The sequence below is a fragment of the Lycium ferocissimum genome, chromosome 6, assembly GCF_029784015.1.
Source record: "Lycium ferocissimum isolate CSIRO_LF1 chromosome 6, AGI_CSIRO_Lferr_CH_V1, whole genome shotgun sequence".
Classification (NCBI taxonomy): Eukaryota; Viridiplantae; Streptophyta; class Magnoliopsida; order Solanales; family Solanaceae; genus Lycium; species Lycium ferocissimum.
In genome coordinates, this window is record NC_081347.1 from 69,867,006 (window position 1) to 69,883,689 (window position 16,684).

The 16,684-nt window shown below is 34.4% G+C and overlaps 1 protein-coding gene across 1 annotated transcript; it reads right to left on the reverse strand.

Moving 5' to 3' along the window:
• Positions 1–3,448: 3,448 nt before the first annotated feature.
• LOC132060242 (uncharacterized) lies at positions 3,449–12,247 on the reverse strand. The gene is made up of 4 exons (XM_059453180.1): positions 10,969–12,247; positions 5,680–6,251; positions 5,333–5,552; positions 3,449–4,883 (listed from the first exon to the last, which is right to left on the reverse strand). The coding sequence occupies exons 1-4, from the start codon at positions 12,154–12,156 to the stop codon at positions 3,531–3,533; spliced, it is 3,333 nt and encodes a 1,110-aa protein (XP_059309163.1). The 5' UTR covers positions 12,157–12,247; the 3' UTR covers positions 3,449–3,530.
• Positions 12,248–16,684: the final 4,437 nt, after the last annotated feature.

Here is a 16,684-nt window from a genome sequence, read left to right on the forward strand (position 1 = left end):
AAAATATATCATATATATACGTATGTATAGAAACAGTATCATTATTGTATAGAATATGTATCACTACTATATATGTATAGAAAATGTATCATACGTATAGAAACTGTATCATTATTGTATAATATGTGTATAATTTATGTATAATAAATGTAAAATTAACATATAATTTATGTATAATTAATGTATGCTTACTAATTTTATTAGTTTGTAGTTGATATATTTTAGTTTGTTAAGTTTTTGATGATGGTTACTTTAGTATATAATGTATCTTCTTGTATAGAATATGTATACCTGTTTTGAGATATTTCTTGAATGTTTTGAGATATTTTTTGAAGGTTCAATCAACGTATAAATATACACACATTATACATGTTTTGGAATATTTTCTGAAAGTTCAATTATTGTATAAGTATACACATATTATACATGTTTTGAAACATTTGTTGAAAGCTCAATATAAAATTTAACCTTTAGTGGAGACTTTTCTAACTGCCCCTAAAATAAAAAAAAAAAAAAAAAAAAAGTTGATCTTTGGTCGCCACAAATAGTCCTTTTTTTCAGCTGACTTTTAGTGGCGACTAAAGTCAACACAGAAAGTCTATTTTTTTCAAAGGCGTCTGGGCTGCTGGACCGGCCAGCTTTTGGGAATAGCTCATTTTTATTTTTTTTTGCTCGGATTACCCTTCTTTTGGGGTGGTCTTTAAATTTTGCCCCTCATATTTGTGATCTTTAAATTTTACCCCTCATATTTGTGGTCTTTAAGTTTTGCCCTTCGCTTGAAAAGGTGGGCAAATACCCAAGGTTCTAGGTTCGAACCCCCGCTCAGGCATAAAATAAAAAAATAATTTCGCAAGACAAGGTTGGGAGGCGTGTATGGCGGATCCGGCATACACTCCTTAAGGAAAAATTAAAGTTATGCTGGATCCGACATAACTAAAAGTCTACCCCATAAGGCAGAACTTTTCCATAAGGCATAGTTTAGTTATGCCTTATGGGGCAGAATTTTAGTTAAGGCATAACCAAAAGTACGCCCCATAAGGCAAAACTTTTCCTTAAAGCATAGACTTTGCCTTATAAGATAAACTTTTAGTTATGCCTTAAGGAATAGTTCCACCTTATGGGGCATACTTTTAGTTATATCTTATAGGGCACACTTTTAGTTAAGGCATAACTTAAAGTATGCCCCATAAGGCGGAACTTTTCCTTATGGCATAACTAAAAGTTTGCCTTGAAAAGTAAAAAAAAAAAATATATATATATATATATATATGTCTCAAGGCAAAGTCTACCGGAGGGGGCAGAGCGAAATTCAAACTCTGTCTTGCAGATTTTTTTTAAAATTTTTGACTGAGCGGAGGTTTGAACCAGGATCCCATAGGTTTTAGGTGAAGAATAAAACTTAAAGACTAGTAATTTGAGGGCCAAAATTTAAAGACCACCCCAAAAGAAGGGCAATTCTGTAAATTGCCCGAAATAGTTTGGGCCGGCCGGCCAGCTCATGGTATTAGGCCTAAATGTGGGATTACTTTGGCATGTTGGTCATTGTATGTCCTTTTCCCAAAAAAATCATTTTTTTGCGCGGATTGCCCTTCTTTTGGCGTGGTCTTTAAATTTTGCCCCTCATATTTGTAGTCTTTAAATTTTGCCCTTCATATTTGTGGTCTTTAAGTTTTGTCCTTCGCTTGGAAAGGTGGGCGAATACCTGAGGTTCTGGGTTCGAACCCCCGCTCAGGTATAAAATAAAAAAATAATTTCGCAAGGCAGGGCTGGAGGATGTGTATGCCGGATCCGGTATACAATCCTTAAGGAAAAACTAAGATTATGCCGGAAGGGGCATAACTAATTCGCAACGTATTTGGAGGGTGTGTATCTTAGGATCCAGGCGTCGATCATTAGAAAAACTACGATTATCTTGGAGGGCATAACTAAAAGCTCAACATAACTAAAAGTACGCACTTGAAGGCAAACTTTTCCTTAAGGCATAATTTAGTTATGCGCTTGTATAGGGGCGGAGATTTTAGTTAAGCATTACCAAAAGTATGCTTGCAAAAAGAAGCTTTTCCTTAACGCATGGACTTTGTCTTATAAGGCAAACTTTTAGTTATGCCTTAAGGAAAAGTTTCGCCTTATGGGGCACACTTTTAGTTAAGAAATAACTAAAAATATACCCCATAAGACGGAACTTTTTCCTTAAGATAAATAAAGTTTGCCTTGAAAAGTAAAAAAAATAAAATATATGCCTCGAAGGCAAAATCTTTACCGCATAATCTTAGCTTTTCCCAAAGATTGTATGCGGATCCGATACATACGGAGCCCCCGTCCAAGCTTGCGAAATTATTTTTTTATTTTATGCCTGAATGGGGGATTCGAACCCAGAATCTCATCTTTCCAAGCGAAGGACAAAACTTAAAGACCACAAATATGAGGGGCAAAATTTAAAGACCACAAATATGAAGGGTAAAATTTAAAGACCACCCCAAAAGAATTGCCCGAAAAAATTACAATGTGGCTTTAGAAAAGTATGTCTACTCAAAGAAAAAATGAGTAGACTTTTTTTAAAGCCACGTGACATTTTTTTTAAAATTAAATAATAGGCTAAATGATTTTAACAAAAAATCCGTTGGCAAAAAGGATATATTTGCACCATTATGTGATGACAGGGGTATATATATATCACTTTTTTAACTAAGGTATATCTGTTCTAAATTGTAAAATTGAGGGGTATATTTACACCTTCTCCCTTTTTTATATGATGATTACTTTTGAGTTTAATTTTCTATGCAAAATTTGTTTCCCAACGAAATGCTTTATTAACATTTTTCAGATTTTGTTATGAAGTTCCAAAAGTTATATTGCTATTTATGTTTCAAAGGTTACTCAGGTGGATACGATGTCTGCTTCAAATGAAAGCAATGGAAACAAGACGAACAAGTTTCAAGTAACTTTCATAAATATGACAAACGATCTTTATCCGACTCATTCTTCATTTCTGCCATCTAATATCTCCAATTTTCGCTACAACAATATAAACATACCTTTAAGCTTTCACACTATCATCTACAAGAACTGAAAGTTCTAACAATTTGGCATATCTATGACACAGAAAAAAAAAAACTGAAAACATACATAGCAACATTAACAAATACTACATAAAGCACCTAAGCATACGGTCCAGTGATACCGGTGGATGTCTCCCACTGCCGCATAACAGGTATGAATTTAACTCTCATTGCCTCTACTCGTAATTAAGATAAAAATAGAAATAGAATAGTCGTGTATGTCAATAGAACTCGACAGTACACCACGAAGATTTTCACCAGTCAATCAGAGCTATATCACAAGAAAATTCTTGATGCCATCACTGATCAATCACATATGAGATCAAACTCAAAATTGGAACAACATGCGGAACCCAAGGGAACATACAACCCATCAAATAACAGACACATTTTCAATGGCAAGAAAATCTTTAATTTCCATACCTCACTTGAAAATTTCAAGAACATATAGTACAAAATTTTGATGTCTGTCTAAATATATTTCATTCCTGAAATATATTGTTGTCTAGAGATCAGATACTGGGCTAGAGAATATATAACTCCAAGGAGTCCTAATATCTTAACCTTGATGATATCTGTCATCAAAACTGATGGCAAATTAAGAGGTATTGTCAGCAATGGCATAGAGTCAGCCTGTTTTGTGTAGCTCCAGACAAAGCGATTAAAAAGGATGTGACTTGGGAATGTTAGTATGAGAAGTGCCAAATTCTTGACCGCGAAAAACCAATCTGGACCTCCCACATCTAATCCCCACCCTGCATTCCCATGCCATATGTTTTCCCATATGCTATACAGGGTCGTTAGCACCAAGTAGGCAGAGATAACAACTACAACAGGGAAGTACCTCTGTTTGTCCCCAAAACCAGCAACAAAATCAGAATCCTGGTTAAGCAGCAGCAAGATCGGTGCCAAGAAGAAAATAGAACGGTTTGAACCACCAGTGAGATTGTTGTTCAAGATCAGGCATATAGCAAAGCACATGATCGTGGCAACATTACCAACGGCAGGCATCCAGGCACCCTCAGCAGCCATTCTTTTGATTGTAAAACTTGGAGCAGCAGAGGCTTTGCGTTGCTGCATGAATCTTAATCGCGGGGGAACAATAGTAGAGCTACTTTGACCTGAATGGCTGTGTCTAACTCCACTCCTATCTGTTACCTTTTCTCGCATCAGTGAAGCCAGCTCAAACTTTACTTCAAGCGCAATAAGCATAAAGATTGCAGCATATAAGCCAAGAAGGGAAGTCCTTGCGCCTTCAACAGCCAGAAGGGTTGCCAGTTTGCTGTCTTCTTCCCCCATATCTTGGGCTGAACTATCTCCAAGGATGCTTTTATTTATTCTGACTTGGCCCTCCAACAAATATGTCACAGGGAAGAGAGCCACAAGAAGTGCAAATACCCATGGCAGAAGCTTTGTGCTTGAAGCAGATGGGAAGTGAGTGAAAACAACAAATACCGAAGTACAGACCATGGTGACAACGATGAGAGCGTGGAGGATTGCAGCCTGGAGAAAATATTCTGCTGATATGTAAATTCCAAGAGAAATGCCTATAGCAATGGCATAAAATGTCCGTAATTCAACGACATATTTAATGGGGATGGTGGATGTAACAGAGGCCAGAGTGAGCAGAATTGCAACAATAAGCAACCATGAGGGCCACGTAGGCTTTGATGCGAAGAAGCCATAAATAGAAATGTCATCAGCAGATTGGCGAGCAGCTTTGATTACGTCCGAGTGGTATGTCCATGACAAGGGGATTGGTGGCTGCATTAGGATAAACAACAAACCTGTTGCAACCACCAGCACCAAGCATCTCTTTGCAGACTGCAATAAAAAGAAGAATCTCTTAATTACTTGAATCCAGTCAACATCTCCAACTAAAACGAATAGAAAAACTGGTCTTCTACGCAAAACAAGAGGACACTTATCAGGTTGTTGCACTTCCACGTGTTTGTAATATAAATATGAAGTATCCCTATTCTATGACCAATGTTTGAAGAACAGTTAAGGGCAAACAAATAACATTAACTAGGCTACCCAAATAAGGAGTAGCAGACCAACAGAGAATGGGCATGTGTAAGCAAACAGTCTCTATCTGTAATTATGGTAAAAGAAATTCTCTCTCTTTAAGACGGTTCAGAACAGAAAATCAACATGTTAAGCACATTTCCTCTTAGGGTAATAGAATTTATCTATTAATAAACACTGATCTAATCATCAATAGTTTTTAAAAGGAAAGAACAAAGCAACAACAAATTAATTGGAGGGAATACCATAACATGTGAAAAGTGAAGTGCAACAATCGGAACGCAAGCCAATCCCGTCAAGAGGAAGCAGGAGCCTAAAAGCAAACCATCAGAAGGAGGTCTACCATGCCACCATTGAAGAGCTTCAAATACTGTTTCACGACAGAACCAAACTGATAAAGCAACAACAGCAGCATGAGCGTAACCTTGCCAAGGTTTCATCTTTGAGGCAGTTCTTGACTTATCCCTGCAAGATAAACAGATTAGGAATCTGAAAAAGGAACACAATCCTTTTAGTATATGTGGGGTTTGTTTTTTTCTTGGGGTGGTGTTGAGGGGAGGCAAGGGCAAATCAATCTGGATCAGGGAGACACCTGTAAAGAAGCAGGGGAGGAGAAACAGCCAGCAGGAGGACAGCTGACACCCACAAAACTCCCTTAGAAGTGATAAAAAGCACAGCCAGCTTTGAGGAGTATAAGCAAGTTAGGACCCAAACAGCCTTTGAGCCAATGCGGTTGTCCGCGGAAAGTCTCCTCACAACCGCCAAACCAATAAAAGTAGTTATGACTACCATGTAACTTGGGTACATCACATCATCCTCCAACCCATAGTAGTAAATGCTAGAGTAACTAAAGAAACGATTTTCAATATAGCATAGCAGCAAAGCATGGCCAATCAAACCAATCTCGGTCAGAAAACGAAATTGGGCTGGGAGGATAGCCAAACCAGGAACGGCCATTGCCAGGATAACACTACCAACAATGAGCTTGCAAAAGGATTTTAAAGGCATGCCTGACATCCAAATATTTAGATCCCAGTAATTGTGCATCACGAACCATATAACCATCAAGCTTCCAAGCACAACAAAAGCAAAGTATGATGAGACACTTTTCTTCGTGAAGAAACGAGCCAAATAAAATCCTGCTACTGCCGGGAGTGGAACAAACTGCATATTGAAGTAAAGATCATCAACATATGTCAAATATTTTTTTGGTTCTTCATTGGTTAAGACTAAGTCAAACGTATGAATCACAGAAACGTGGACTAATGCCTGTGAGCTTCTCAGACACATTCAAGCAACAATCTTTATGCTATTTCAATGTGTGAAACTTTTCAAATATCCAACGATGACAACATGCCCAGTGTAATCCCACAAGTGGGATCTGGGAGGGTAGGATGTACACAGAGCTTACCCCTACCTTTGTGGGATAGAGAGGTTGTTTCCGGTAGACCCTCGGCTCAACTTTTCAAAAATACATTTTTAATAATTATATGGCAAAGATCCACAAGGAAAGTCTTTTTTTACAGTCTGATCACCAAGATCTCGCCAAAATGATTGCTTACCTTTTCATTTCAAGCTCACAGGATTAGCCTTGGGTTTAATTTTGTGCAGTCTTAGGGTAGTTCTGCTACTAATTAGTGAACCCAGGTTATCCTTTTTTTACTTTCTTCTACCTTTTTTTTTTATTTTTTTTATTTTTTTTTATTTTGAGACTGAGCTATCTTTTTTTGCTTTTTTGGTTCACTTACATTCATCAACTTGGTTTTAAAATACACAGCAGATATGTTGGCGCAACAATTGAAGGGGATAAAGAAAAGGAACGACCAAACCAAACCACTGTTTTAGGTCTTTCTTAATTAAACTGTAGGTTCATATATAAATTTGTAATTGTACTGAATACTTGGCCTTTAATTTTATACACGAAATCGAAGAATATTGAACCAAACAGAACAAAACCACATGTATTAACATATATAGTATATATCAAGTTTAAAAATAGCGAAGCATTAAAATTTACCTTCTACAAGGACATCCAGTATGTAAACATGAAAATATGTTCATTCTCATGGTAGCGGGGCGGGCCCATTATCCCCGAGTTTCAAAGGTTGGGATTGGTCCTAACAATTAGCCCTAAAAGGATTTCTCGGTCTTAAAAATAATATATGCTTAATTTCACACTTGCTTCAAATTCTAGAAAAAATTAGATATACCATGGATAGACATTGAAACTAAGTTATCTCTGGCTTTTACACCATAGGATTCATTGTGTGCCTAAAGGAGAAGACTCTTGCTTTCAAAACTTAGACACTTTTCTTTTTAAGAATTGACCTCTCCCTGGGTTGATAAAAGGTCCATATACCAACTCAATCAAGAAGGTAAATATAAGTTAAACCCAGCAACAAAACCCTCTCATTACTGACATTTTCATTAGCAAATATAGCATCTGTTAAAAAGACTAGCAAGAAGATCACTGAAACATCCAATTCGACGACTTCCTAAAAAATAAAAGATTGCTTCTCAATAGTGACAAGATTGAAAAATCGAACAAAAAAACTTCTTATTTCATCTACTTTTATGGCGTAAACAAAAGATACCCACATGTGTAAAGGATGGATTGATTGATATATGTGTTTAGCCACTTATACACCTTGAACTCACTTTTTGACACAGTCTTGGCGCAAGACATGATTGATATTTGGTTTATCAAAAATAAAAATTAAAAATAAAACATTTACATGCTCCTAAAGTTTTTGAATTAGGAGTTAAGGACCTAAAGCTTCACAAGTAGGTATTTGATGCTGACAGTGTCCTTGCAAAACAAAGACAACTAATCTGGTCCAAATAAATATGCCTTAAGCCTCCTACAACCAAATCTAGCATGGAAAAAGGCAAAGATACAGTACAGTACCAGTTTCTCCCCAAAAAAAAAAAAAAGGGAAAAGATACAGCAGCAAATATTATCCAAGAGCAATACACCAATTGGATGCAGGATCTAAGATTCAAAATTAACCATGAAATCACAAGTTCATTGGAGACATTGTTAAGAATGACAATATTAGGTGTTATGTCCCACGTGGTCAAGGGAAAAGGCAGCCCGAATGCACGAAGCATCCCCTTTCACGCAGAGCCCCGGGAGAACTGCATCTCAAGAGAGTATCTGTAAGCAGTCTACCCAGCTGCAGACATCTTTGGCCAATTCCTCAGTTCGAACCATCACCTATAGGTCACATAGAGACAATTTTACAATGTGATCAAGGGAATGAGTTGTTATCTCTTGATATGATCTTGAACAATCCTCACCTCATGAGCTAGTTTTTGCGATTGTGGTAGGCCCTAGATCAATATTTGTTACATGGTGTCAGAGGCAGACCTATCTCTATCACTGTTTTACGTAATTATCTTGCCAAGATGTCCAGACCTGGTGTTGGGCTGGAGGTGCTAAGTATCTCAAATTGGTCAGGGAATGAGTTGTTCTCTCCTTATATAGTCTTCGGCAACCCTCACCTCATGAACATTTGACAAAATAAATGCATTACAAGTTTAGCCCACATAAGAAGGGCAACAAGAAACTAGATACGGTTATGGTGCCTAATACAAACAATTCCTGTATCCGGCCTTAGTTCCAGAAATTGGCAATGAGAGATAAAGATGTAACACAAAAAAAAGGTCAAATGGGGCATTGTGGGTGTGGCAATACAATAGGAAGAAATCCAATAAAATGAAAGTTCTGCAAAATGATTGTAAGAGAGAAAACGATCAAAATGGTCCTTAATGTATAGGTGTTACTTTATTTGTTCCCTGATATATCCCACTTGATTGAAATGGTCCTTAATGTATAACAAAAGGTGTTCATTTTGGTCCTTTACCCTAAACCTAACAGATTTGCGGGAAAAAAAATGTTTAAGTGTAACTGTGGCCCCCACATGTTTAACAAAATCTGTCATTGTTGTCTTCTCTGTTAGCTCCAAAGAAAGAGCTCCATAAACTTAACAATGTTTTTATGAGAGTACATGTACCTTAAAGGTCATAAAAGTGCGGATGTTTAAGATTACTGTGCTAGACAAATTTCTATTGAGAGAATATACTTGAAAATTAGCAAAATTCATATCTGATGGATGGTACAAGTAACACTAATGGAGGTAGAATAAAAGATTGTCATCTAAGATGGTTTGTCCATGCTCTACATAAACCTACAAACGCATCGGTCTTAAGTTCGCCCTAAAATGAATGAAGGTGCTTCAATAAACCTACAATCTCTTGGAATCAATAAATAAACTATGAATATTACATGATGGAAGCAAATGATTTGGGTACTACCAACTCACTGAGATTACAAACTAAGTTGTATTCACACTTACATTATGTTTAGTGTTTGTTTGGTATCTCATTTGTCATATTAGAGATTCATGCCAATGTAGAGATTTGTACAGTCAAACCTATGTATAACAGCCATGCTCTATAACAACATTTCACTATAACAGCTATATTTTCTGTGGAACTGATCTTTCAGCCAAAAAATATCAGAACAAACAACGCCATTATAGAGAAGTTTGACTTATAGTTGTGGAACCTTACATTTTAGACGATACACACTTTGTCTAAAGTAAAATTATTTGGTATTAGAATAAGATGGGCTCGTGAAAAGGGACTAGATATAAAAAATTCAAATATCCGATTTAGATAATACCAACTCATGGAGATCCAAACTGAGTTGTTTTAACACTTACATTAGGTTTAATGTTTGTTTGGTACCTCTCTGGTCAGGGTTAGAGATTTGCATCAATGTGGAAATTTGTATGTCAATGTAGAAAAAAGTGTCAGACTTAGAGAACCTTACATTCTAGCGGATCCTTAATTCTTCTTAAAAGAAATTGTTTGGTATTGGAATAAAATGTGAACAAATATAGGGACTAGATAAAGAAGATTCACATATCCAACCGGCTAATCTTACATTGGCACCAGTTGAGTTAATTAATATTTATAGCTTAAGATAAAGGAGATACAATGTGGATGAAAAATTATAGCCAGGGGCCACTCCCTCATCTAAAGGCATGTAACATCACTCTCAACGTTATTATCACTGAACTTTGAGATTCCTAAATCAGAGCACAACCAAGCGTTCCAAAGGTGCCCCATCTAACTAGGAGAACTATGATATGTCTTCTTGAAATTCTTTGGATATTTCACGTTTATCTCACATTACATGTCATTTTCACATATAAATGAAGATCTAAAAACAAAATAAAGTTAGCAAAGTTTAAGAATTTATAGTCACCAACCACATTAAATCTTGCCGGCTAAAACAAACTAACCACTCTATTCACCTTAGGTGCAAACATAATACCAGTAAATATAGAAGTCCTTCAACAAAGAATTTTGTCTACCAAAAACTAATTCACACCATGTTCAAAGGGGCAAATCTAATCTAAATTCACTAGCTAATAACAGAGGAAGTCAAATAACAAAGTGCAGCATGGAAAAGGAATACAACAACAACATACCCAGTGAAATCCCACAATGTGGTGTCTGGGGAGGGTAAAGTGTACGCAGATCTTACCCCTATCTCGGAAGATAGGGAGGCTGTTTCCGAAAGACCCTCGGCTCAAGAGAAAACATGACGAGAAAAGGTCAGATAAGCACAAGCAGTTCAAAGCAAAATGAAAATGAAACTAACGAAAGCGAAAAAGTCATGATAAAGCAGTCTGAGAAAAAGAAGCAGTAGCTACCACAAATAAATAAGATAATCGAAGCACAACAAACAACATATAGTAACATGGAAAGGGAATGAATAACAGAAATATAAAAAGGGATTTTGATCAAGTAATATAAATTAAACACAGAAAAGTAAAATTTAAAAAGAACAATTGCGCAAAATACGTACCAGAACAGGAAACCCCACCACGATCGCTCCAGCAGCACTTACAACGACAGCCGAAGCAGTGAATCCTATTGAGCTAACAGCATCGGAAACCATACCAAGAGCATAAGCACCAGCTGCAGCTGACCCTCCCAGCATTGTTATAGTCACAAGCAAGTAATTCAAAGGCGGTGGCACTTGAATATACCGTCCAAACGAATGGAACACAACCCTAACCTCCAAACAAACAACAACCACAAACAAAGCAATAGCTCCATTCACCACCCGAATACTCTGCAACTGATGCTCGTTTTTCGTCACCCACCATAACCCCCCTCTCGTCGACGCGTACAGTTGAAACAAAAACGGAATAAAGAAAAGCAGAAACAAATCACAAATAGACGCCCACGAGACGAATATAACCGAGTAATGCGACGCGATATGAAACAACAACGGAAAAAACAACAGATTCAACGTATGAACACAACCCTCAAGCTGTCCAAGTATCAAATTATCATCCGGTACATTCCCCCCATGATAACTCACTTGTTCCTTCATTTTAAACGACGATACTCTCGGTACACAAAAAAGCCAATAGAAAATGCAATTAAACACCATAAGATAATAAGCTGCATTAACCATACCAACTGCAGATACTGTTGCCCACGTAAAAATCGTCGAACCAATAATCGGACAACAAGCAAATAACAACCTCTCTAAAGCAAGCACAATTGTTGGATACTCAATTTGAATCCACTTAAACTGAAGTGACATCCATACACCAATCAAAAAATTACCCAAACTACACACTGATATAGCAAATAACCCTAAAATAACCGAATTAAACGTCGAAAACATCGATGAACTGAAGAAAAAAGCGAATTGTGAAGCGATTAATGAAAACCAAACAGCGAAAAAGGAACCGGATTTGAAACTTAGTGAATCGAGTATATAAGCTATCATTAAACCTAATGTAAGTGTAGCGATAACAGGTGTACCGCCTAAGTCAATTAAGAAAGCGGCGATTGGAACTAACGCGATTGCGATACGCGCGTTGTGAAGGAAAGTTGTTGGTGGTGAGAATCGAGATCTAACGGAGTTAGGGTTCCGTTCAACGCCGTTAAAGGAAGATGTGGAGGAAAGTGAAGGTGCGCTAGTGGAAGCGGATATATATGGACGGAAAGTCCGTGGATGGAGCTCCGGCGGTAACATTTTTGGGTTTTCCGATCTGCCGGCGCCGTTAAATTTGTAACGGAGTTATTATTGTGTTGTGTTTTGATTTGCTTCGTAGTAAGAGCTTTAGCTGAATTGATCTGTATGAGCGTTACGAGTTCTGAGTAACACTTTGTTTGGATGGCTGTTAGGGGTCGTGTGGTAGGTAGTCAAAATTATCTCGGGATTATAATTTTGGGATTAATTTATCTCATCTATTGAGATTATTTTATACCATCTTATAAAATAATCTCAGTATAAGTGGGATAAGAAGGGATATCTCATCTTTTGGGATGGGATGCATTTTATACCTTATTTGGTACAAGGTATAAATTTATCCCAGGATAAATTTATACATTTTACCAAACATGGTATAAAAAATTAGTGCTGAGATATCCCAGCTTATATCATGCACCAAACGACCCCTTACTGTTTGTATAGTATTCCTCCATTTCGTTCCATAATAAGTGACTTTTTAAGCTTTTTATTTTGTTTCAACATAAGCGGTACTTTAGGATTTCAAGAAAAAATTGATCTTTTTCTTTCAAAATGACCCTTATTTACATAATCAAGAATCATCAAGCTTTTTTTTTTCTAAACATTTAATTAAGAGTAAATTAATAAAAATATTCCTAATTTTTTAAAAGTGAATACTTTTTCAAGAAGTGTGCATAAGCCTAAAATGTCGCCTAATATGGAATAGAGGGAGTATTGTATTGTTTTTATGGATATTTTTTTTCACCAATTGTTTTGATGGATATGATGTTTGATAGATTGTATCATTTTTTTTGTTGCTTCATAATATTATAGTGTAGAGCTACGATAAAAAGATATAATAAAGAATAAAATATGATTATTAAATAATAAGTTAAGAAAAAATAAATAAGGTAACTGTGCAACAACACTAAATTGGTCGTTACATAAAATGAGATTTTTTTTTCGTCATTACGTAATGATGAAATAACAATCCGATACAATAAAATTAAAGTAACAATCAAATAAATATTATATCTACGAAATAATAAGTGACAGCCATCCAAACAAGGTGCTACCAGTGAGAGCGAGTGTGTGAAAAATGGAGTTGACGTGTTTGAGTAAACGAGGACCGTTGGATCTTTTGTTCTCGAATTTGATTGGCTGCTCCCGTTAAATATAGTGATCCGAGTTGCACTTCGTATTGATGGGACTATATGATGCTGGACCTGATGAGTTTTTAACCATAGAGGGCTGCTAAACTACCGTTTGGTCCAAATTTGACCACACTTATAAAAAGATCACTATAACTTTTATTTGTAGAACTTTTGTTATCATCAATTTCCCACCAATAATTTTTCCTCCAAAACACACTATTAAATACGCTAACTTATGATTATTCAAGTCAAAATATTTTGTAGATTTCAAATTGAAAATTTCAAGGAGAAATAAATAGAAAAATTTCAAATAACATAATGTTTAGAATGTTCTTCTTGCTTGATCCTTTTCGCCAATTTTAATTTTAAAAAAAAATCATCATTATTAAAATACATACCGCATTTTATAATTATTGTCTCCTAGCACTTAAAATGATTGGAGGTAATATGAAAACATAAATAGGTCCAAAATTTTATATAATTGTATAAAAGAAATCAAATACTTTATAAACCTTCTAGGAACCTTTACTATATTTTTTTTTGGGCATACATAATGGTGAAAAAATGTATACTTTAAATTTTAAATCCCAATATTTGTTTGCAATTTATTATATTTCCTTTATTAATTATGACGGTAATAATTATTTGTAAGACTAACTTATATTATAAGAATTATATTACAAACTGATGAAAGAATGATTAATTATATTATTAATTTTTTCCTCGTTAAAAATTACTCCCAGCCCTCCCACCAAAGCAAATAATTATCACTACACCGATATTTTGTTGACAAAAAGCGAAACTAGAGTTTTAACTATAAATAGAAGTTAATATATAGTTAAATATCAATATCACATCTACTTTGTTGAAGTTTTGCTTAAAAACTTTATTCGAGAATTTGTATAAAGAACAATTATTTAAACGGCATCAACAATTCTTTCATATATTTGTATTATAAAATCGTTGAATATGTATAAATAATTTATCAAAACAAAAATTAATTTAATGTATTTACAAAAAATACTTGAATATGTCTTGAAAGTGAATTTAAATATGTAATTAACTAGTTAAGCATCATATGGCCGAATTAGAACAATATGATTATTTTTTCTTTCGCATTTCAAATGATTATTTTTTTCTTTCGCACTTCAAAGGCTAATTTATTTCAAATTAAGTATTCGATCTAGATAATACATCAATTAAGTAGAGTTACATTTTATAGGGATCTAGTAGCTCAATTAGTTGACTAATTGAACTTTCACCTTGTTAGTGAGAGTTTGAATCCCCACGTTGTAATCCCCTCCCCCATTTCTCCTTCCCCTACCCCCCATGTAATAATAATTTTTTTACAAAAAAGTAGAGTTACATTTTTTAATTTGAATAATATAGATTGGAAAAAAAAAGTAGTAAAAGTAAGTTTCTTGTTATTCTGTTATTGTTATATATTCAAAGGTATTTATCTTAAAAAATTTAAATCAAATCTTAGAAAATTTTCTAGAAAATTAGATAAATGTAATTAAAAAGGTATTAAATCAAGAAAAATAAACTAAGCATTGTTAACACAAAGAGGGACTCACGTGTAATGGTGAGGGGTTACCAATGCCTTAAATTTTGAAAAAAGTGTCTCTCCATTAGCGAGATCCAAATTTTTTACGTATCAGGCTTTCTACCCTCTCACTCCTTCAAACTTTTATTTTTATTTACCTATCGAAATAACTTGTTGTATTCTCTCTACTACCGAGATCCAATTTTTTTTATGTATCAGGCTTTCTACCCTCTCACTCCTTCAAACTTTTAATTTATTTATTCATTTACATTATTCTTTTTATTTTTTTCCATAATGTTTTTTTTTTCCCTCTTGTTCTTCTATTCTTTAATACTGCAAGTTATCCTTCACCCTTAATTTAGAATAAGAGTTGAAAATTTTAATTGAACTTGTTAATAGTTCTAGTGATTTTAATTAGTTAATGTGCATTTATTTTCTTCTGATTTGATTATGTAAAAATGTGATAGCTGTCAAAAATGCCTTTGTGTACTTTTTAGTAATCTTAATTTTTAAAATATAATACCAACAAGAAGAGATTATTAATATGCACAATTTTAAAAATAGAAAGAATTTATTTACCATACTTCAAATTTATTTCATTAGAAAAAAAATGGGAGAGAATTTTCTAGTAAATTCAACAAATTCCGATTTCTTGATTGCTTGCCTATTTATAAACAAAAATCTATTATAATAATTGAATCAATCGCTAACCGTCTGAATATAAATATTATTATTATTTTTAAACTACTAACTCATTTACTATAAATGTAATAGTCCACCCGTGACTGTCAAAATTTTGAATTCTCCTACGCGATAGCGGTGAAAGAACAATAAAGTTACATCTGAAAAAACTCAACTTGTAACTTAAACTCTTGAAATTTCTCATTTTAAATTTTTCTTTTAGGGGAAAAATGACTAACATATGTCATTATTTTAAAGTTATAACTTTAAAAATTAATTTTAAGTTACAACTAACTAAGTAACCCATGTATGAAAAACTTATAACAGTTTTTTTTAATATGTGAATGGATTTTTTTTTTTTTTTTAGTAATTAAGAAAGAAAAGTATGTGCGCATCTTTTGAGATTCTCAATGTATTTGAATTGATGAGAGAGGATTCCATGCAAATTTTGAATTAATAAACTTTGGGAGGAAAGGGTAAAAATGACTTAAACTAAGCATAAATTATTAAATTTAACCTGGATACCCATGTGAATTTATTGAATTACCCTCATTTGGGCCATTGTGGGCCAAAATAAGTGTGGCACGAAGACCTTTCCGTTAACGATGATGGTTTTATTTTTGTTTTAGTCTGAGTGGGCAAGAACTTCAAGAAATAATTAGAGATTTTTAAATCTTATAGTCTTAAACTAAAGATGTATATAATGTAGTAAAATGTTCTTTGAATCTTGTGGTTTTAAATTTGTCATGTAAGACATCTAACTTTTCAACTAACTAAATATAGAAGAGTCACTCTTTTCGGAACAAACCAAAAAGGGAATTAAGACACTTAAAATGGGACGGAGGAAATAATAAGTAGGAGTTTAGCAAGGAAAATTAAATATTTTTCATTGTATTTATAATTTTGATGTTGGAATTGAAGATAGAGTTGTGTTTGGTTATAACTTTTGCAAATAATATTTGATTGTTTAAATGTACAGACAGTGAAAAAAGTATAAACATAGTTTTTAGGTGTTTTCAAAATTCCAAATATAAATATCTTATAGCCAAACGTTTTGATTTTCAAATAAAGTGGGAAAAAAATTCCATAAAGTAGGAAGAAATTCATGGCCAAACCGGTTCGAGTGTCACCGTTTAATGATATTTGGTTGGTCAGAACTTGAAGTAAAATC

Coding starts and splice junctions, on each gene's coding strand:
- LOC132060242 (XM_059453180.1), bottom strand. CDS start 12,156: ATGTTACCGCCGGAGCTCCATCCACGGACTTTCCGTCCATATATATCC. Junction 6,252..10,968: donor TGGTGGGGTTTCCTGTTCTG/GTACGTATTTTG, acceptor TTCAATATGCAG/TTTGTTCCACTCCCGGCAGT. Junction 4,884..5,332: donor TTCACTTTTCACATGTTATG/GTATTCCCTCCA, acceptor TTTTTATTGCAG/TCTGCAAAGAGATGCTTGGT.